General features: G+C 43.9%; 1 protein-coding gene across 1 annotated transcript; it reads right to left on the bottom strand.

The window, feature by feature from the left end:
• Nucleotides 1-6,879: 6,879 nt before the first annotated feature.
• Nucleotides 6,880-21,691, bottom strand: NPEPL1 (aminopeptidase like 1). The gene is made up of 12 exons (XM_054173488.1): nucleotides 21,518-21,691; nucleotides 20,143-20,328; nucleotides 18,822-18,992; nucleotides 16,228-16,317; nucleotides 15,458-15,539; nucleotides 15,116-15,258; nucleotides 14,495-14,572; nucleotides 11,000-11,100; nucleotides 10,271-10,394; nucleotides 9,346-9,522; nucleotides 8,554-8,664; nucleotides 6,880-7,760 (listed from the first exon to the last, which is right to left on the bottom strand). The coding sequence occupies exons 1-12, from the start codon at nucleotides 21,665-21,667 to the stop codon at nucleotides 7,602-7,604; spliced, it is 1,572 nt and encodes a 523-aa protein (XP_054029463.1). The 5' UTR covers nucleotides 21,668-21,691; the 3' UTR covers nucleotides 6,880-7,601.
• Nucleotides 21,692-22,923: the final 1,232 nt, after the last annotated feature.

Genomic DNA, 22,923 nt, shown 5'->3' with positions numbered 1-22,923 from the left:
GATTGAGTAACTTTGCTAAACCAAACATTCCTAAAGCACAATGAATATCCTTTAGGATCAATGTTGAAGTTGATTAGCAAGGATATAAGACTTAAAATATTTTGTTCATGAATTGTAGGCGATTCATTGACTTGAAAATGAAAACTAAATTGAGTAAAAAGATAAACTATTTAACCAGCCTAAAGTTCCAGTGGCTTTCATAGCAAGACTTGTTCTCCAGAGATTCAAACCATTAAGAATGTCTGTTGGAACAATCCCCAACACTTAAAAGATCTGCATATCCCTCTGAGAATAATTATAGTTCAAAATTCCATCTAATTTGGTTTCTGCCCCTACCTCCCGCAGATAACAGTAGCTGTCAGATATTTTCTCAGTGTGGATTTTTGCCCTGGACCACTAGATTGTATTGTGCCATCAGTGCAGAGGAACCATTCGTTCTGCCAAGTATTGTTGGGATTGAGAGGCCGGCCACCTATGTGCACTTTGATCTAATCCAGCTGCCTTCTTTCTTACCACACAGCTCAGCCCCAGAGGTAAATTTGCATACATTTGGGGAGGACTTTTTCCCCCCAGATCTGATACATGTTTGTAGCTAAATTAAGTTGTATTGAATATACTTCAGCTTAACTTCTGATGTAATTCCAAGACTGACTTTTTTACTTTAAGGAACATGCCCTCAGCATCCAAACTTGATAGGAAGGCGCCTCAGCTTTGTAAAAGGCTAAATCACACACCTAAGGAGCATTGTCCCTACTCATGCTACATCACACAGAGGCCTGAAAGAGAGATACACTTTATTCCCTTTCAATGACTGCTTTGCTTTACCACAATAGGATGGGAATTTCCTCTAATGTACAGCCACTCTTCATTGTTTGCCTGCTTGATTTTTGATCTATCCTTAATAAAGGGGTCAAATCTGTTACTTTTTTATTTTATTGTTTTAAATTCCTTTCAATGAAATGATTTACATATTTCAGCAAATCCTGTGCTTGCTCATCACATGGCTCAGGTTTTGTACTTGGTCAAACACACCTATTTTGGTCTATCAGACCATCAAACCAAGCATGGCTGTAGTCCAGCCCAGTCCACGTTCTGATGGAGATACAGTTGCATCCACCCTTATTTCAGGGGTGACCACAGCAGTGACACACAGGACTCTCTTAAGAGTATGAAAGCTCTAAGCCCAGTCCTACCCACAAAGGATCTTGCACCACAGTCCTGCAGTGGTTTAGCCCAGGACATTTGCAATTGGTGGAAAGAAAAGTTGATCAGAAATTCTTTGCAGGAAACCAAAACCAATGTCTGAACACCATTGTCTGACCCCTATATATCAACCACATTTCTTACTGCCGTGGTAAGCCTCCTCCCTTCCTCCATGCTTCAATTGCTTCAATTCTAAGTAATTCCCCCACAAGCAGTTCAGACACACGGTCTCATTTCTGGCAGCCTCCCCTACACTAAATTCTCTCTGGTGCCTGGAACAGCTGCTTATTCCTCCAGCTTGGGCCTTTGAGATGTAAATAGCGTAATCCAACTTCAAGAGGCAAGGAAATATTAGCAGAATTTAATGTAAATATTGTATAAATCATCCCAAAATAGCATGGCCATGGGATGAGCCAAAGACACTAACTGAAAGTTAAACAGACTAAGTAAATATAGACTAAATATATTCCCCTCCAGGAATTGCCACTGGAATGGATCCAGACAGGAAAAAGGTTAAAATGCAGTCTTGTGGCAGCAATATTAAAAAGCCATTGGCCTGTTTGGTGACATTTATAATGAATTTTATGTACTCCATACATTTTTTATACATGCTGAGTTAAATATTATCAAATCTATAAAAAGATTATGGAAAAAATGTCTGGTTTCATATGGGTGGACACTGTTTGGAACTCTCTCTGTGGGTTTTGTGTAAGAGAAGTGTTTGAAAGAAAACATGAAAGGGAAAAATAAAAATCCCCACACTGTAGTTTTTCAAAACTATTACATCCAGAGCCTAGAAGTCCTCACACATCAAGTCAAGAGAATTTCCAGGACACAAAGCACAATAGGGAACAAGGAACGAGGATGTACTGACTCCCCCCCTTACACATGTAAATGGAGAGAAGTCAATGTGATTGTCTAATAGGACTTTGTGCAGCTTCTGATTCACTCAAGTATAAAAGGACCCTTGTCTAATATGGATGCATTTTTAGCAAGTCCCTAGTGCTGCTGTAGCAAACATGATTAACAGTAGTTCTGTGCATAGGTACTAGAAGATGAAAAGATGCCCTGACTCACCTAGAACAGTCTTGGAATACAAGAGCTTGTCTGGATGTCCCAAAGACATCTCTCTCTATATATAGGGAGAGAGAGAGAGAAAACTGCCCAAACTTTTGTCTGCTTTACAGACAGGATGGGATTTCTGTGCCTCTCACTCTCATAATGTATCCTAAGAAAGCTGTAGGTGTCTATGATCCCTCCACCTCTGACACAAGCGTGGCTCAGCAGAATTCAAACCTACAGGTGAAATCAAACAAACCCAAAGGGACCCAAACCGAGTCTGGACCAAGACAACCCACAGCTTCTCTAGCTGGATCTGCATTTATATGATTTATATCCTAACAATTTCATTCTGAAAGGCTGTCCAAGAAAGTCAGTGACTCCTGTTGTGCAATCCCCATTTCACACAAGCTTCTGAAACAGCTGTGGCAAATTAACCAAAATTTTCTTTCTTTCCAGAAATATCCTCAGCCGATGGGGCAGGAGAGGAAAATGGTTGTGAAATGTAAACTGTGGTCTCCTTTGCTTCCTATGCCACTTTGTCTCTCCATGGCAGGGGTGACCAGCCAGCCCCTGGACATCCAGGGGCTCCTAACAAAGGGCACTTACAAGTTAAGGGTTTCCTCTGACGGAAGCTTGACACACAACTACAAGTTCAAACCTCAGCAGCTAAAAGACATAACTGGAGGCTGCTCAGTCCCATGTGAAAAGTAGCAGAGTGGAAAATGACAGAAGAAAGCAAAGGGAGAATGACAAATGTGGGCACAGTGACTCCCACTTTAGTTTCTTTTTGCCTTCCAACATCACAAGTTTTATTCGCTTTAGTAAAAACTTTCCCAGATGCAGAAGGAGGTGTTTCCAAACACCCATCAACCCAGGCTCCCTGTATACAGCAGAAAACAGTTTGCCCTTGTTGGTAATCAGACCACAGCATCCTCCAGAACAGCTCTTCTCTCCATATCTCTGGCTAATTCACCTCCTCAGGGTACACACAACTCTGGGGCTATAAAGGCTGCAATTAGAGCATCCTGTTAGACCCTTGTTCACCAAGTTATTTCCCATGGGTTCTCAGCAGAGGGCTTTGATCAATTTAGCACTAAACAATGACCCAACAAGTCACTATGCCCTTTACCTAGTAAACGTTGTCCAAGAACTTGGTAGATACCACACATGGGTGCAGGACCCCCATATGATTTACAGATGTGCACACAGCACAGCTGTGCCATTGCTGCATGGCACTGTGCTCACAGCTCTGCCAGAGCTCTGGTACCATACTCACCCTGGCTAACACATGGCAGCAGTGTGTGAGATGCTGTGAAGTGCAGAGGGAGCACACCCATGTCTACTGCACCTTGTAACCACCCTCCTAGGGTCATTACTTACCAGCAAGAGGTAATCCCTACGCAGTACTTTGGGTGAGTTCATTTTTCCTCTAGGGACTGAGCCCCTGATAAAACTGTGGTGATGTGTCTGTCACCATCCCTCAGTTCACACAGCATTTAGTAGTAACAAAATGTGGCAAATTACACTGTTAGCTTAATTTGCTACAGGCAAAATGCAGCAAACCCAGGAAGGACCTTTCTTGTGGTAAGGTTTACAAACTTACAACATCACAGACACATTTATTCCTGACCAAACACCTCGGCCTTAGACAATCCATAAAACACTAATTCCTCTTCACTTGAGCAAGCAAACCAGCAGATCATCCTTGTCCCCAACTCCAACATCTGCCACACAGTTCACAGAAAACTACTGCCCAGAGTACCTTATCACCAAGATAAAGAGCAGCACTGATCTGCTGCTCCCAGAGCTGAGTGGCCATGGCAGAGGAACTTGCTATCTTACCTGCTGTCTATATCAGCTTCTGTTTGAACCATCCCTACGTAACAGCACAGCTCAAAGGAGGAAGTAAAAAGAAGGAAAATTTCTAGGGGAGTGTATTAGTTAGTGACTCCTCCTCTTAAAACTGCTGGGCCTACAGCTGTAATAATTTAAGCTCTAATTCCTACAGCGCAACCTGGAGAGGCACCTCCCTTGCTTTGCTTCTGCTGGGATCTGGTTCTCTGTGACCATGCTCCATCTCCTGTGGTTGCTTAGAATGCAGCTGAGGAGTGGGACAACATGTAGAAACCTAGAGCTTGGGAGCTCCCAGTTTTCAGTTCTCTGCTTAGATACTGAAGTGATCCTTCAGCAGCTCATTGAGTTCTGTGCTGCTTTGGTTTCTTTGAAGAGCTGGCCCAGGGTACCCCACAGCATGGAGGATGCAGGACCAAGCAGTGTTTTACAAAATTACACAAGTGTCTGCTGTGTAGGAGTGTTTCTATTGAAAGTTGCTTAAGTGGTGCCAGAATATACTTCAGGTGCAGTCACCAAAATCCACTGAGGTCAGTCTCTGGTGTCTGGATCTGTTTCCTCTGAGTAACTGCTACTTTGTCATGCAGAAGGGACAGTAAACCTAAATGCATTAGCAGTTGTGGAGCACTTGGGTCAGGGTGGCCAGGAGCCATCAGGAGGCTTCTGCAATCTGCTCACTTCAGGCCACAGGGATGAGGAGGGGGTGGTGGTTGCCCTGACCACATTCAGCTGTGCAGTGCAGGCTTGGTAACCATCCCATGTATTAATTTCTGACAGTGAGTATCTGCTACTTCTAAGACAGTTTTGGGATCTTCTCTTTTGTAGATTGCTTCCAGGTCTCATACCAAGATAACACAGAACAAAGACTGCAGCTGAGGCTAAAATCACCCAGCACCTAAATCAGGTAAGTAAACCCAAGTGGTGGTGACAGGTCCTGGAGGAACTAAAATGCTACTCCTTAGGGAGTTAAGAAACACTGTGAGCTTAACAGGAGTGATCCCAATGCAAGCTCCATGAAACACAGAAGAATCATTTATTTAGTAAATACAGCTCACAAATCAGTGTCTAGTGTATGTTCTAAGCTTCTGCTCTATCCAAGCAGAAGGAAGTAACAATGTACAGTGGGAACTGCAAGGGATTTTATTATGGAATTTTCATTTTATGTGGTTTTTTTTAAATAATTCTTAAGTATTTATCCCCATTGATTTCAGGTGTGTCATAGTAGACTCCTTCATATTAGGTACTGCTTTTTAATGATGGCATCCACTATGTGCCTTCCAAAACAAACCCAGCAGAATGCTATAGAATCAATAAGGTTGGAAAAGACCTTAAAGATCAAGTCCAACCTCTCACCCAAGACCTCAGGACTACTAAACCATGGCACCAAGTGCCACATCCAGTCCCCTCTTGAACACCTCCAGGGATGGTGACTCCACCACCTCCCTGGGCAGCCCATTCCAATGTCTAACAACTCTCTTTGTGTGAAGAACTTTCTCCTCACCTCAAGCCTAAGCTTCCCCTGGCACAGCTTGAGACTGTATCCTCTTGTTCTGGTGCTGGTATGCTCTGAGACACAGCAAAACAGAGGAATATGATAATCAGTCATCAAAATCTTTTACCTGGGCTTGCTGCATTCAGTGAGTAACACTAGAATTTAGCCTTACACCACAAACCCAGGGGCTTCTAATGTAAAAATCTGCCTCATTTTGCAAAAGATTGAGCTTCAACATTAGAATTGATTAATATGAAGAGTGTTTCTATATGATGGAGAGTAAACACTTGATTTCAGACCAGTGAAATTCTGCCATTAGGTCAGGCTGTCAGTAATAAACTCTTCATCAGGGCAATTCCCACAACAATTTTTGGTACAAGATAGTTCTTTTCTTACTGGAATGACTAAAGGCAGAACTCATTTATATATAGATCTCTCAAAACTATGTTCAAGTGGACCAGTGAACCAGAACAGCAAAAGTGAACAAATGTAGGAAGTAATGACATACTGGGGGGCTTGTTAAACAAACAAACTTAGGTTCTGCAGAAGAATCAAATATAGTCCCCAAAGAACCAAATATAGCCCCAAAACCAGGATGAAAAATGTTTCTTCTCTCTTATGTGTTAAGCTTTCCATGAAGCCTTTAATCAAAAAGACTCATGCCTAAACCAGATGTGTACCTCATCGCTGGAACTCCATCTAAACCCCAGCACCGGTTCTCTCCCGAGATCACCCCAACACAGGGAAAGGTGCAATTCATCACAACTCAGCTTGACTTTATCTGCAAAGCAGCCAAAAGTGTGTGCTGGGTGGGATTTTTGCACCATCAACACTCCAGTGACGCCAAGAAATGTTTCCAAAGGCTGATGCTCAAACCACGGGGTAGGAACCAGCACTGACTAAAAGCTGGTCACTCTGGTCCCAGCTCTGATGCTGACATTACACACGCTGGGGTAAGTCGTTTCCTGTGGGTGCCCAAGCCAGATGAGTGCTTTTAAACTCTGTGTGACTGCCTTAGACAGAACCCAAGACTACACATCCCTGCTTACTGCTGAATCAAACAAATGAAGTGAATCAGGGCAAGCTCTTTGGAACGGCTCCGAACCATCCAGCGCAAGCTGTTACTCCCCGAGTTCTGCTTTCAGATGCATGAGTACTGGGCAAAGGAATTTGAACAGAGTAATGACACCACGCACAAGCTTTTGGAGCACGCAGTGTTCTCAGAAATGTAAATAACACCATGAAACACCACATGGGATACGTAAGCTGCTTTAATAATAATAAATTTATTAAGTGGCAAGAAGCCACTCTGCTTTGTAAACCGATTTTACTCAGTCACAGTCCCTCTATTCATTCTATTAACATGGATACATTCTGCAATTTGTATGTGAAAGATTTACGTAGAGATATGTTCTGGACCACTCTTGCTGATTTTACTGGTCAGAAAAAAAACATTAAACATGCAGAAACAGCACCTTATTAAAACTAGAGGCCTTTTCTCATTACATCTCCTTTGCTTCTAAGCTAAATTTTGTCATTGAACAAACCCAGTCTACAGAGGTGTTTTTTTTCCCTTGCTCTGTGTTCTGAGATGTAATGGGGCCTGCAGATATATCTGATAAAACCTCACAGATAGTAAGTAATTCAGAAGGCTTTGTAAGCAATAGTTGCAGTTGCTTGTTCAGACTAGAGAGAGCTTCTCATGCATTAATGCACTTCGTTAGGTTTTGTGAGGAGCTCAGAGGAGGGTGCACCCTCTTCCTGATACAGTTAGTTGAGCCTGGACTCTGCACCACTGATATTGTTCAGCAACTGTGTGCACCAATAATTTAAAAAAATCCAAGAAATCAGTCTGTTTTCATCAGAAACAAGTAATAAATCTTATCATGAGAGTAAAAAAAAAATGGCAATTTCTGACATGTGACATTTTCATTGCTTGAGAATGAATCAGTGCAAAGTGAGGTAACCCATGCACCCCGTCACTCAGGGCACGTTAAACCAGCCGTCGCCGTTTGGAATCCCTCTCCATATCTTCAGTGGGAGAGTCTCCATTGCACCCAAGAGGGGACACGAGGTTTAGCAAAGGGTCTTCAGATGCCCCTCCAAACAGAGACAGCAACAAAGCCACGCCATAGCCAGTAGCTCGTTCACCCTAGAAAAACAACACCACAATACGAAACAATTCACCCTTCAGAGTGTATAATTTGAATCTAGTTTTAATTTCCCTGCCCACTCAACAAGAGCAGCGATGGCACATGGCCACAGGGAATACTCAGGGTCCCTGGCAGGCCTGCTCAGCTGGGCTTCTGTATCCCTACTGCTGCTGCAATCTGTCCCAGTTAGATTAAACCAACACACCATCTGATTCACATAGAGCTCACACTGACTCAAGGGTGGATTCAAGCTAGCATTGTCCAGGGAAGAGAATGTGCCATCGAGCATGACTATGGATTTGCAGCATGAGCTGAGTAAACTGGGTTTACAAAAGAGGAGGCTGGGGGGGTAAATTGGCTTGTTTTTTAGGAAAGAAGACTACACAAAAGATCCATCAAAGGGAGGTGGGGAAAGCCCCAAGAAGAAACAAATGTTTGCTCTGCTGCAGGTCAGCAGACAGGATGATCAGCTCTGGCAAATCACCTCAAAACAGTCTGGGTGAAAACAGGAAGCTAGGATTATCGCCATGAACAGGAAGAAGGCAAGCTTTTGAAGTTTACAATGGTGAAGGTGTTCCTGACTAAAGTCACTATTAGAATATTTTTTAAACCAAAATGAAAAATATAAAGGGATGAAGCTAACAAAGAAAGAAATATACAACACAGAGGAATAGTCAACATATTTCAAAAGAACACTTCTCAACCTGATTCTCTTGCTTTTAATTTACTGGCACAGGACAGAGTATCTGTAGGTACAAGCACTTGCTTGTGCAGCCTTATGAACATACTCACTGCGTGAACAGGCGCAGCAATGTCTATATGGACCCACACTCCAGGCCAGTCAAAGCCAATGTGAGAAGCAATAAAGAGCCCAGCACAGGAGCTTGGAGTATTGTCTCGGTCCTGCAGAGATCATAAGAATACAGTTGGTCTTGCAAGGAAAGAAAACATCAGTGTTTTATTCCTGCCTGTAGAAGAGACAGCTGTGCAAAGCTTGCAATGCGTGCAACGGCCCTAGAACAGTCTTGCAAAACAACACTGTAAATCCTGTGACTTAATCCCTGGTAGCAGTCTGGTCCTGCTCAATTCCTCTTCCACCCAGGCTCCTTTCTGCAGTGTTTTAGAATCTTAACTGCGTGTTGCAACTCTTTAAACACAGCAGAATTTGCTGCAGCAATTCACAAGGCCTTTGGTCCTAAATGTCCTGGTTTCTGCATTGGCAGTTACTGTCTCTGCTGTTTCTGTATGATCTGAGGAATACCTGACCACTTCTCAAACAGTTTCCATCTAGGAATTTAGCATCCACTTTAGGGTCATGCTTAAGAGCAAGCTGCCCAAACACACCTTTGCAGCAGGCTACTCTGTTTAAAATTGATACTAAATTTAAGTGTAGCGACACAAAGCCTGCAAAATCCCCTGGTAACAGACTCTGAAAGCCACAATAATATGGCTCATTCCTAAAAGATGAAGAACTTCCAGCCATCTATCACCAGGCCACCGTATTACCCAGAAAACACACCATTTTTCACAATAAATGACATTTTATAGCAGAAAAAAAAACACCCAAAACCAGAAACAGCTTACTGCCACCGAGTTCTTCATATCAGCTACAGCAGAGGTAAATTCACTGAAGTGAAGTTCAGGGCAATAGACAAGAGGATGGACCAAGTCTCCACAATTCCTGCCAGCTTTAACACAAGCCTTTTCCCACTCTTCATTATTGGTGAGGACAGCAGCATGATACTTTCCTGTAGCAATTCCCTAGTGAGACAGAACACCAAATCAGGAAGGATTCACCTTAACTGTGCTGGGTAGGAGAATTCTGTGCTACTCCCCCTCGGCATTAACAGCTGCTTTCCACCTAACAAAACCACCAAGAAACAAGCATCCCAAACAACTCCACAAGAAGTGTTACAAATGTACACAAAGACATTGCAGCTACTGCTCAATCTTTTTTACAATCCATTCCAGAAGAATCACTGGCCATCAATTTAACTTTCTATACAGCAGGAACTGATTAAAAAAAGTAACAGCATTACATTTACAGCTTTGTATCATCCTGTGCCTGATTTACACGGTAGGACATTTTATGGGCAAGAAAAACTCCTAATGGCTATCATCAAACCAGTTCTGCTAAGCATAAAGCTACTGATTTGTAGACACTGAGTACTGGTCTGCTTACAGCTGCTGCTAATGTCATCAGAACAGCACCATTTCTTCTCTAAGTATGCAGATGCAAAAAAGTTGCATAAAGAACAGAAAAAGCCCTGCTCAAGTAATGCAGTCATAAATGTGACATAGTCATGGCACATGTCATGTGTGCAGAGTTTTATACTTCACTGAGGTTTTGCTGGCAACTTTCTCTTGCACAAGTTTAGGAAGGAACCATCAAGGACAACAGCTCACAGTATTCACTTTCCCCCAAAGACTAGGACAGAGACAAAGCAGTGTATAAAGCACACAGCAGAAGGATTCAGCCCTGTGTCCACTAACAGTTCCACACCAGTACCTGAGCTCCAGTAAGAGTGGCCATATCAAGAATTATATCAGCCCCGAGATCTTTGCATGCATAAGCTACTCCATCAGCCAGTATCAGTCTACCTTCTGCATCAGTGTTATTGATCTCCACAGTTCTAGGAAAAAGAGAGGGTATTTAATACAATAACAGACTCATCTGTCTGGACTAGAATAATGGATGAGAGTTTCAAACCTCATCTTTTCTATTTGACTCTGCAAGTCTGTATGGTTGCTTATTCCCTAGCTGCAAGCATCCAGACAGAACACATGGAAAAGGGTCCTAAAAACACTGTCTCATGGCTGGGTCTATTTGTTGGGTCTGTCTAAGGGCCAGAATGTTGAGTTGGGATTTCATAAATCACTGCCATACACAGGGGTATCATATTGTGCTTAAAACAAAAGATTCTTACACAGTGGTAGCCTGCCCCCATGACTGAGACAGCATAGACTACAGATGGACACAGAAAAAAGCACCTACACCTGGGTGCTTTAAGGAGACTTAAGCTCATGACATGTGATATGTATTTTGATGTGTATTTACATACCCAACAGGAAATTCTAAGCACACTTAGAACTTACTCCTGCAGCTGTTTGAAATGCTGCCACTATTGAGGAAAACTGATTGAAGGACAGGTTTGAAATCTGTATGGTACTCAGAGAAACAGGACCACAGATGATGTTTCCTCTCAATGTTTCTGTGAAAGGATAGATACAATCTTACTTTCCAGAGTAAAGGACATGAATATCATCAGGTCTTGTTGCACGTGGCCCCACGGCGTTCTCGGCCAGACAAAAAACAGCATGAAGATTGTCTTTAAACCCCTGTAACAACAATAGGAGAGAGATGGCTTTTGATTCACATCCAGCTAATCTATTGGGACTGAAATCAATGAGGGATTATGACTTCTTGACAGCAATGCCACTAGTTATATGGAAAGTCTGTGAGGAATGTCTTGTAACTTGGGGCTGAGGCTGCAGAAAGTGGGTGAGAAGGTAACATCTAATACTGGTTTCAGAATTCTCGCTGGAGTGAATAAAAGCCCACGTACACTGACAGACAAGTAGGGAAAGGATCGAGAAAGCCCTTGTTGTTTAAGCAGTTAAGAAGGTGAGCCTTCTCTTGGTGGCAAGGCATCTAAACGAAAACATCTTTCATATGCATTGTGCAGATGCAACTGGAGCAAGTTAGGTTTAGTCAAACCTGATTCTCCAAGAGCAAGTTCAGCTCTTCACAGCCAGCTCCAGTAAGATCTTTCACAAGCACAACTCCAAAGCCCACTGAGCTCGCCAGGAAACAGCTCCAAACTCACCAAACCCAAGTCACTAAACTACAGTACCCCTCTATGAAAATCTACAGAGATGCAATGCTTCACACATCTAACTTTAATACAACTCTAACACAGACTCACAACAGAGATCACAACATGTCTAGACTGTGTAACTCCTCCACCTTTCACAGCCACAAGGAAACATCCAAGCAATGGATGCTTTCACTGTAACAATTAGAAAGGCTTGTGAAAAGACATTACACAGCCAGTCAGGATACTTGGGATTATTTTCCAAACCTTGTATTTTCCACTCCTTTTATTCCATCTCCAATAACAACAACTAAGCTCCTCCCCCCCACTTCTGCCACACTAAGAAGAGCCTACAATAATAGTGCAAAGCAACAGAAATAATAAATGATAATATGCAGCCACTTGTGAACTCTATACTTTCCCCCAAAACCAACCACAGGTGAATGAATTCCATCTCTGAGTACTTTGTTGGAAGGTAACTTTCATCATGGCAACCTGGGAACATGGTAAACTTAATACAGTTATGAAAGGCATTTTAAAATGTATGATGATTTTGTTTTATATACAATGGCTGTACTGTGTGTGTGGCTCCTGAGAACAGAAAGGGAGACTACAGCATTTAACAAATAAAAACATACTTCCTCCTCAACTGGGATAGCTAGCCTTAAAAACATCAAATTCCTAAGGAAATCAGGGTCAGTTTTACTGTTAATCCCTTGATAAAAGTCTGTAGCTGAAGAACTCAGGACTTGCTGAATCAGCTAATGCCTGTAGTCTAAAGGACAAATGCATCAATCAAAACCTTTCAAAATAAAAGGCAGCATCTAGAAATCATAAGGTAACCTAGTCCAGTCAGAGGGCAAACAGCATTGCTGATGAGATGTATGTACTTTTGGCTCTTCCAAAATGAGACTTGACAGGACTCTGGGCTACCTATCTAGTTGAGGATGCCCCTGCTTACTGCAGAGGGGGTTGGACTGCTCTGGCAGAAGGGTTGGACTCGAAGATCTGCAGAGGTCCCTTCCAACCCCTAACATCCTGTGGCTAGATGACCTTTGAAGTCCCTTGCAACCCAGACCATTCTACGATTCTACGGTCTGTGCAGCAAAACTACCACTTTGTCCACAATCTCTCACTGGGCTGCACTAAATTTTCCTCCTCCAAGTGGCAGATGTGGTTAATCTACTGTCAAAAAGCAAAGACCTGCTTCCAGCATCAGTTGCCTTTTCCTCTCTCATTCTGTCTGCAGCTTTTCAAAAGCAGGATTCACTATGCCAACACACAGGATCAAGAAGGATTTCAAGAAGTCAAGTTAATATTTTTCTCTTCTTCCTCGTGTCGGAAAGCTCTGAATGGATGAACTGCACCTTTCTAGGAAAAATCACTTGCTTAATTTTCCTCTCCAAAGCCTTTCTAAATCATGTGGTAAAACTCTTGCGACAGCATGCAGGCACTTTCTGCAGATGGATAATAAACACTGCCCTTCTTCCCACTCAGCTTTCTATCCAACACACATTTCCAACTTCAGTCTCTGTGACAAAGCAAAACTAATTTAAATCTCTTCCAGCTTCACAGTATTAAGAAAAATAAGAAAGCTTTGACACAGTAACAAAAACAACAAACTCTTTCCACTGCCCACCTGAATACATTTTCTGCAGGGATTTTATTAACAGGTGTTCTTACATGAGGTGGCAAAATTAAGCACTGACATAATTCTTTTGTTTTTGCACACAAAGGTACAGATTTCCTGTGAGGTCTAACAGCTTCTTCAGGCTCTGTTTGTCCAAACATATCACTGCCAGTGTATTCACTGTTACAATAACTACACGAGATGACAAATCACTTACATTCGCACCTACGGTGAACACAAATGCAACTTTCTCTCAGTGCACACAATCATACAAGAAACTACTTCAGAAACAAGGAATGAATCACTGGAAGAACATCCTGCACCCATGGCTTTCCCATTCTCCCAAAGCACTGAGTGATCTAACTTTGTGAAGGACTAAGCCACCGCAAGGTAACCGTTTTGCCTCAGATGCAGCTCACAAATCTGGTTTCCATTTTAGATCTCTGCAGATAACTATGAAGTTTACAATCTTTCCACATCAAACATGCTGCAAGGGCCAAAGCACAGAGCTAAACTGTTGAGAAATGGGAATTTGGCACTGATTATTCCCTGGACAAAGCTTCCATCAGATCTATGCATTAATCTGCAGCAGTCGACTTTCTTTGAACTTTGCATACTCCTTGGAGGCAACAGCTGCTCTGTCAGCAAGACTCAGTCATCTGATTTGTGGAGAGGGGAGGGTTTGATTGCCACTGGCCACTTCTTTTCCCCAGTTTATATTACTAAGGCACAATATGCATTTTTTAAATTCTTGATATTTCAATACCTGGCTGCTTCTCAGTTTCCCTACCACTTTTTTACCACAGGAGCAAACCAACCAGCAGTTCCTTATCAGACTAGAGCTGCCACTTCCCCAGTTGGCATAGGACTTGGAATAGGGACAGACTTCCTATCAGAGAGTCACTCATCCCCTTCTCTGTTAAGGGGGTGACAGCTGCCCCAAATCCCACATCTTAAACAAAATCAGCACTGGGTAACTCAAGTATAAATCTGACTCAAAAAACCAGCAAACACTCAGTCTGCAGAACAAACCCTGAAATGCAAGAAAGACTCTCTAAAAACCAAAATCAGGACTCAAGGAATTTCTCACAGTTCTCAAGATCGTGGTAAAGATTTGAAGTATTTTCCTGAAATAGCAGAAAGAGGAGAGTGGCTGAAGATCACCAATAGCAGTGGGAGGTCAGAACTTCAGGAATAGACTGGCCCCCATATCTGGGAATATATCCAAAGCCAGACTCCTCCTTGGCAATGCCGGGATACACGATATCAATTAACACATTTTACTTACTTGCTTCACAGTGGCTTTGAAGGCACCCAAAATAGCAGCTGCTCCACCACAGTCTCGTTTCATTCCAGGCATAGTAGTCTGTTCAAACAGAACCATAGATTTTTTTTTTTTCTTTAGAAGAGAATGTCAGAGTCATGCCTGCTAAAACTAGTGGTTCTGAGGCTTCTACAACTCTGGTCTGGACAGTGCTTATCCATAAAGGAAACACAGAACACGTGCATCTGCTTACTGGTGGATCCAGCCTTAGAACTGGAACATGCTAAACCTCTACTGGTAATTTGTTAGGAAAATGAAGAAGTTGTTGACAAGATTTGCACCAAGGCCAACTCAAATGAGTTTTGGATTTCTCTCCAAAATCAGAAATTAAACACTTTAGTTTCTATCTTTCTCCTAGCAGTGGGCAATACTTTTAAGGACTAAATATTAGTTTGCTATTTAACTGCCCTGTGAAGTGTTTCTTGAATCCTATTTGGTCTTCTCCACTGATAGTGTGTGTCCATGTGCATGACAGTAGATCAAGAGTTTACTCAGATACACTTTGCTTCATACAGACATTAGCTGAATCATTTCCATCAGAGAACAATAATGCAAGCAAAGGCAGCAGAACAAGTGTTTGCATACCTTTCCCTTAATGCTGAGTCCTCCAGTGTCATACACAATACCTTTGCCCACCCATGCAATGGTCTGTGTAGCACCATCTGGAGTATGACTAAGAACTGCTAGGGCTGGAGGATGCAAAGCTGCCTTGCCAACTCCATAGATACCTGGAAAACAGAGAATTAAACAACTTGTGGGCAAGAATGACTGTGGGGAGCAAGCTGTAGCTATTTTCTCTAGAACATCTCGGAATGTTATGGGCAATAAAACTGTTTGCAAAATGTGCAAGTAAAACATTACAATGGAGATGGCAAAGCATTCCCATTGACTGCTAGGCAAAAAAGCTGAATTTTCAAGAAGCTATACCTCCAAAGCCTCTCTCTTTCAGCTCCTCATCTCGAATAATGGTAGGAGTAATCCCAAGATCCTTGCCAACTTTTCTGATTTCCTTAATGATTAAAACAAGAAAGTACACCGTCAGTCAGCCACCAGAAGGACACATTGTGTCTTTCCACACATACAGGTACCCACCTCAGGGATTTCTGTTATTTTTGCACGCATACCCATACAAACATTCCCAGTTCTGGGAGTGGTGTTGGTTTTCCAATGGCCTAATTCCACTGAGATATCCCTGACATACTATGGCATGAAATACAAATTTGACCTTTAAGCTCCGCCAGTAAAAGAAATCTTCAGAGGTAAAGGCCATCTGTCCACTCCACTGCATCCTGATGCAACAGGACAGAAGTATTTTCATTCTCTACAGCTTTCCAGATCTTCATGATGAAACTCATTTGGAAACATGTCAACTTCTGTCCCGTAATTTCAGACTCTTATCAAGCTTAAGAGAACACTTGCACTGGCAAAGAAGCCAATTTCACGACTGAATCAAGAACTTGTGTCTTCTGATTCCCCCTGCCTTACCCCAAGCTGTGCACTCTGCCACCTTCCAACATAGCAAAGTTCTACGAAATATTAAAGGCCAAAGAAATAGCCTCAGCATTCTTGGACAAGTTCTTTGATGTGCTTCCCACTGCTGACACACAGATTTTACTAAAAGAGAGCAACACTAGCTCTTGATTACTGTAGTCTAGACTTACTATTAGTAACTCTTACTCACCAGGTGTATTACCTACCTCCAGGAAGTTGTCTGTGCTCATCTCATTGCATGGGGTGTCCACAATTCGAGCAGCCAGCCTGACTCCTTCTGTAGCACTTGCCAGACACTATGAAAAGAAGCAGGACACCTGAGATCTGGCCTTTCTTTGGCTGGTTTTCTTTTGCCTTTAGTCACATGCAGCCTACATCAGATGTGTGGTTCCCCTGGAGCACATTAATGCTTAACTGCACCGATCAGAGACAGTTGCACGGCACTAAATAGTGTCTATCAAGCCAACCACTATTTTTTCCCCTGTGTGCTAACTTCTAAGCTACTTTATTCCTTCCCACAGTGAATTGATGCTGTAAAATTACTAGCCTTCTCCACTATCAAAATGAAATCAAGAAGACAATGTGAAGTGGAGGAAAGAAAGCTAAGAGGAAGCCAACTGAGGAAGTCACAATGAGTTTGTAGGCTGCTGGGTTGGAAACCTGCAGAGATTGCAGAATCTTCAACATGGGAAAGCTTGAGTTTGTACATGGCAGGCAGAGTGGCTGAGTGCATCTACTACACGGCAGGCCCTTGGGAGTATTTTATATTTATGTAAAACACACAAACTTCTGTTTCTCTTTCCTGTGGCAAAACCAACTGACCCACACCTGGACTGAGTGAAAAGTAATCTATGCAAGAGTAAACAGAATCAAAGTGGTCAACAGTGAGCATGTTGAGGCTGTCTCCTTCAGGAAGAATACTCCTGGGAAAAAAGGGACAACGAGGGCACCACACACACAACTTCAACTTTTAACTCCTGTGGATCAACAACTTGAAACAAGACTAGGTGGAAGGAAACTTTGTTCAAGCTTTCCAGCAGCCACACTACACTGAAGACCACACACAGCAGACAGGCAAATCAAGATGGGTTTCAAAGGAATCTAATGTGTTGGATAGCCATTTGTGCTGAGGTATACGAAGTTTGACTTGGCCAGACTGGCCTAAGGACTCTATACATTCTGTATCCCAGTAGACTCATAAACCTTGGCTTGCTTTGGAATGGTGCCCAATTCCCTGCAATTACTTTTGATTGCTTACTTTCCCCAAAGGGATAAGGATCTCCTCAGGAGCCAAGTTAGGTTTGGAGTGATCCACCATTAGGGCCATGCAGGTAAATGGAGGTGCTCTAACCCAAAGATCAAGCGAAACGGTAAGACTTATGGAAATAAGCTGTGTCTGGGTTTGGTTTTCAGTGTACTTCAGAGAACTTGGATAATGGCAGCCTTTAGTAAGTGCCTTGTAAAACTCTAGCAATCCCTGCTAGTCCTCACCATAAAACATTCTGAACAATGCAGTAGGTGCAAACTATAGGAACATGCCAAGGGAGAGGTTTAGCTAAAAAAAATCCTACCACATGCCTCTTCCACACTGTATATTAGCTGTCTGGTGCTAGTTGAATTTAAGGGGTGAAAACTTGGCTTGCAGGAAGCCAGTAATAGTTTTGGCACTGATATCAAGGGGAAGAACAGGAGGTAGAAATAATTTTAGCTTTGTTTTTTATAACCAAAGTGGTTTGGAATCTACCTATCTGAAGGAACTATCTTTGACACCAGTTATATTTTTTCTGATTTGGGGCATGAAAAAAGTCTGTGATCAAAAGTTGTCCTCATAGCACATCTGTCTTTGTCACTTTCCTGAAAGCTGGTCTGGCCAAATGGGTTCATAAGGAACAAAGCACGGAGGAAAAGAAATTGAAAGAAAAAACCAAACCCTAAAGCTGCAATTCTGCGAATTTCAGATGCAGAAACACCATATCCTTTGTCAAAGCCACTGCCAACATTCTTAAGGGATTTGTACTGCCCTGCTGATTGACTGATCAGCTAAGCAAGTGTCCATTTGTACTGAGGCACAGGACCTGAAGCACTCAACAGGATGTTGCCTAACAGCTCAAGTGCAAAGCCTGAAACAGCTTTTTATTTAGGATGTTGTTTTAGTATGATCCAGTTTCCTCCCAGTAACAGTCAGATGCAAGGGAAACAGTTTATCTGCTACTGAAAGACAACTTAGGCATATTTAACTGTTATGTATAGCTCATCTCCAAGCTGTATCATTTCTTAGGGTCTTGTTTCTGCTAGGAAAACACAGCTAAGAAGATGCATGAGACAGTAATAGCAGGGGCCATATGCAATCTCAGAATATGCAACTTCTAGTGGCTTCCCTGAGACATTCACCTGCACAACCACATATGGATTTTGCCCGGGTAAAAGACAGTGAGAAGCCCACACACCAAAGGCAATGTAACACTGGAGACTAAAAATACACTGCATCTGTGATAAAGATGAGAAAGGAGACATTTTCTTTGTGCTATTTGTTTGGTGTTTTCCATCCCCAAAATCTAAATTCTGAACAAGATCTTCAGCCTTTGCTGCAGTAATACGGTCAGTATCTCTATCCAAAGGTGCTGCAAACTGATCAGTTTCAAGAATCTTTGACCTAGGAGAATTTATTACTTTAGCTAAAACATCTGTTCCACAGGTAGCCTGAGAAACACATATCTGTGCACGCAACAAACTGAAGAAACACCAATCAGCTTCACAGAATAATGGAAGAAAATGATGACAGAAGCCCCCTAAATCTTACTTTAAGTGTTGCCACTTCTATTGGTCCATTGTTTTGTCCAACCAGGAAAAACTCAACTGTTACAGTTTTCTTCTCTGTGCGTCTCGATGCACTGGACCGATGCGTGAACAAGGGGAAAGCCCTGGCCAATGCACAAGCAGAAGCAAAGACTTCAGACCGCTCACAGACCATCTGAAACACCAGCCAGGAGACAGAGTCAAACAACATTAGGGATGTGGAAGTGTACATTTAAAAGGATCTGTTACATGATATTATTGATGAAGAGGGGGGAAAAAAAGCAGGTGGGTGGGAATTGACATGAGCGTATCTTGATGCAGCCATCACTTATATTTGGCATGGACAGAGTGGCACCACAAACATTACCACGTTGAACTGGTTCAGTTCATTTCCCATATGGAAATTAATTACACTGCTGGACTTGACTGTGTGGGAATTAGTACATCCTTTTAACAGAGATGGACTGCTTTAATTATACTTCAATTATATTGCAATTAACACAGCTTAGTCTACAGAATAAGGGGGGAAAAAAAGGCATGTGAACCATCAATATGCGCTCAAAACAAATGAAACAAAGAGAGAAATGATAGAAAATGTGGGTAATATTAACCCAATAACTTTTAACCATGTAACTTTTTCTGAAATTCAGTACAGGGAAAGCAGTTTTAGCTAAACATTTTCAAAGTTGACTATAAGGGAAAAAAATAGTAGAGCTAATACTCTTGCAACTCAAGTTTTCCAAGTGAAGAGTATAGTTGGATTTTGTAACTGACACTGCCTATAAGCCTTCTCTAACAACCCCAAAATCTGAATTGATCTGGAAAAGCCACAGAAACAAGTAACAAATTCATCAGGCTCATATAGAAGATGACTAAAGTAGTTCAAGAACTCCTCTGCAAAGGACTCAGGTTAGAGCATTAATCTGCATTAAGACTTATTTCACAAACAAGGCACCTTAAATGGGCTATGCAGTATAGACATAGCGCCCTGCATGCAGGCTACATCAATCTCCTAGAGCATGTGCTCATGTTAAAAATCCTAGATCAAAAAAACCCACCACTTGTTTCCCTTTGCATATACATTTCAAGTTGAAGACATTCCATACATATCTATCTTTAATTCCCCCCAACTGCTTGACCATGCATAAGCCATTATAGTTAGGTCCTGTTTACATGTTGGTGCAAACCCACTTATAAACGTCAGTATAATTACATGGGTAAAGCCTGCCCACCTCCTGTCTCCTTGGATACAGCTAAAATCCTGAAAAGTCAAGAAAACACTTGACTAGACATTTCACCAGAAGCATTTCCAAATGGCCACTTACAACAATACATCTGTTGACACCTCCTGGGAGGCAATTCCTAACCAGGCGGGTGATGAACTGGGCTGCAGATGGGCTATTGTGCCGGCTGACCCTGGAAGGCAAAGCGGCCACAGTGGCATAATTCAGGTAGAGAGGACAGCTGTCGGTGGGGTTGGGATTCAGTGTGCTTAAAGCAGCTTGCCAGATCTGGGGAGAAAAACAGAATTTAAAGACAAAGAACTACATCAGACTTCTCTTTCCATCTCATTCCTACTATATGTAAGCAGTCTTTAACTGTGGGATTTTAGGTGTTGGAAACAAAGAAATCATGCACCACTTCCCAATGCAATAGCCTCTAGAGTGAAAAGAAACAGGAAATAAACCAAACCTGACTAATAAGCAGATCATACAAATTTACTTTCTGTTACAAGCATCTATTTTAAGCTATAGGAATCAAAATGTAAACCTCCATGACTTAGTGCAAAGGCTGTGTCAGAGCCTTTTTAAGGCAGTTTTGGTACTGATAGATGGGGTTGATTTACTAGTCCCGAGTTACTGTTTCACGTAGCAATTGAATTAAAAACAAACAGAAAACGAAGGCTAAACACTGTCCTAAGAGATTCGGGAGCCCAGCAGGAAAGCCTGCCGAACACTTTGAGACCTACAAGCCACGATGCAGAACACGTATCGTTTTATCGTAGCCCACCAAGACCATCTAAATACAGCGGTCCGCACATCCCACTGCGGTAGCTGAGCACAGTGGAGAGGGACGTGCTTCTATCCCCTTCGCCCTGTGCAAGGAGCGGGGCTCAGCCTCCTGCCGGCTATCGGGCACCAGAGAACGCGTTTCGGTAATAACGTTAATTGCAGACATCCCCGCGTCACCTCAGGGGCGGGTAAAGCGCTTTCCACCCGTTGAGGAGGGCACAGGGGGTGAGGGGGAGAGGGAAGAGCTACGCCGCAGCAACAGGCTCCCGCTAGACTCCGCTGCGTCCCCGGTGCCCAGCCGTGATCGGCTCGCTGCCCCTTTATTTTTCCGTTAAGGGCCACTCCGAGGGGGTTAAACGGGGTAATGCCCTCCGGGGCTCTGTAGTTCAAGGCCGGGTCCCTTCCCGAGGGCCTGGCTGGCTCCCGGCCGGTCCCTGGCCGCGGGAGGCCCCGGCGCCGCGCAGGCAGCCGCAGGCCGGGCAAGCCCCCGCCTCCCCCGCACCACGAGGCCGCTCGGGGCCGGGCGCGGAGCCGCGGCCTCGCGGGGTGGGGGAAGCCGTGGGCGCCCCGGCGGGAGGCGGTGCCGCGGAAGGGGCCGCGCTCCCTCCGCGCCGAGGTCACCGCCTGAAGAGGTCTGTGTGTATGGGGGAAGCTGAGACACCGCGCTGCCGCCGCGGACCGGCCTCACCTCCTCGGTGACCCGCGGCTGTAGCTTGCCCCGCAGTTGGGCCCAAGGCAAGCGGTGGAGGTTGTGGAGCTGACCCAGGACGAGCAGCGGGCGGCTCTGCGGGTCCGCCTCGCCGGCGCTGGCTTGGAACTCCAGCTGCACGTTCGCCATCTTCCCGCACCTAGCCCGGCCCGGCTCGGCTCGGCCCGGCCCGTCCGCACGGCTCCGCCCCGGCGCCGGCTTAGCGGGGCGGGCACCACGGTACTGCGGGCGGCCCCCGGCGGCCACGCCAGGCACCGCAGGCGGGTAGCGGGCCGGGCCGGGCCGGGCGGTGTGCGGGACCCGGATGCAGCGAAGGGAGCCGGCCCGGGGCAACCGGGGAATCTTTCCGAAGCGGCTCCGGCACGCTGCGGCCCCTAACAGTCCCGCCACAGGGCTCTCACCCAGGCGCGGTGCCTCTCGGTGACTTTGGGATTACCCCGCACAATCCGCTATGTAAGGGCGGTGTGCTGCTCCGAGCCTGTGCTCTGTAAGCGAGAGAAGCCTTGTGCCAGGCCTTTGTGCTTGTCACAATCGCTTAGGTTAGACCAGCGAGTCGAGCCATTAACCTAGCACTGCCAAGGCCATGTCTTCCAGGCACAGGGACTCCACCAGTGCCCTGGGCAGCTTGTCAGTGGAGTGAGGGGCTCACAACTCAACCCAGTATTCAAGGTATAGCCTCACCAGTGCCAGGTACCGGCGGACAATCACTTCCCAGCTCCTGCTGCTCACACTAATCCCAATACAAGCCAGGATGGTGTTGGCTTTCTTCCTTTGACCTCGGTTTCAGAAAATAATCAAAGAGGATCAGAGGTGCTAGTGATTTGATGCTAAGATGCACACCTGCAAAGTATTCCAGAGGAAAAAAAAAAGCCAAATTAGTCTCGGAGATACAGTATGAGGATTCACTAAACAAAGTTTGCCAAATGCCACTAATGGTGAATTGAAATATTTAAATACTACACGGTATTTATCCTCATCTCTTTAATAGGTGCTTCTGAAATGTTAGGTCAGTAGAGAATCAATACTTGTAAACCTGCAGCTAGGAGAGTCTAAACATCAGAAAAGCAATGCACTTCCACTGGAAAAGTGAATGCTGACACATATAATGGAAATACATCTGAAAAGAAGAAAAGCACAAATTAGGCTGAATGCCCGAAAAAAAGAGGTCTTCCTCTGTCTCTGAGGAGACATATGGAAACTTTACTGCCTGATACAGTTTAAACTAGCCTGAATGAAAGATCTAGGAAAATGTGTTGCAGAGAGTGGTTGTGCATCCTCACAGGGTGGACAGGGTAGCTTGATAAATGAGCTCTAACTCCAGCTTTTACGAGTCTCTTTAGTGTGCCACGGAACATGAACTGTTCAGGGTTTCATTATTACTTCAA

Source organism: Dryobates pubescens, chromosome 26, assembly GCF_014839835.1.
Source record: "Dryobates pubescens isolate bDryPub1 chromosome 26, bDryPub1.pri, whole genome shotgun sequence".
NCBI lineage: Eukaryota > Metazoa > Chordata > Aves > Piciformes > Picidae > Dryobates > Dryobates pubescens.
The sequence above is the reverse complement of the archived record's forward strand: the minus strand, read 5'-3'. Positions and strand labels throughout refer to the sequence as shown.

What these genes read in the sequence shown, in the direction of transcription:
- NPEPL1 (XM_054173488.1), bottom strand. Translation starts at nt 21,667, where the DNA reads ATGGCGAACGTGCAGCTGGAGTTCCAAGCCAGCGCCGGCGAGGCGGAC. An exon ending in GCACAGACAACTTCCTGGAG is followed by an intron (nt 15,540 to 16,227) that starts GTAGGTAATACA and finishes TTAATCATTAAG; the next exon opens with GAAATCAGAAAAGTTGGCAA. An exon ending in ATATGAAGAACTCGGTGGCA is followed by an intron (nt 8,665 to 9,345) that starts GTAAGCTGTTTC and finishes TGATCTCTGCAG; the next exon opens with GACCGAGACAATACTCCAAG.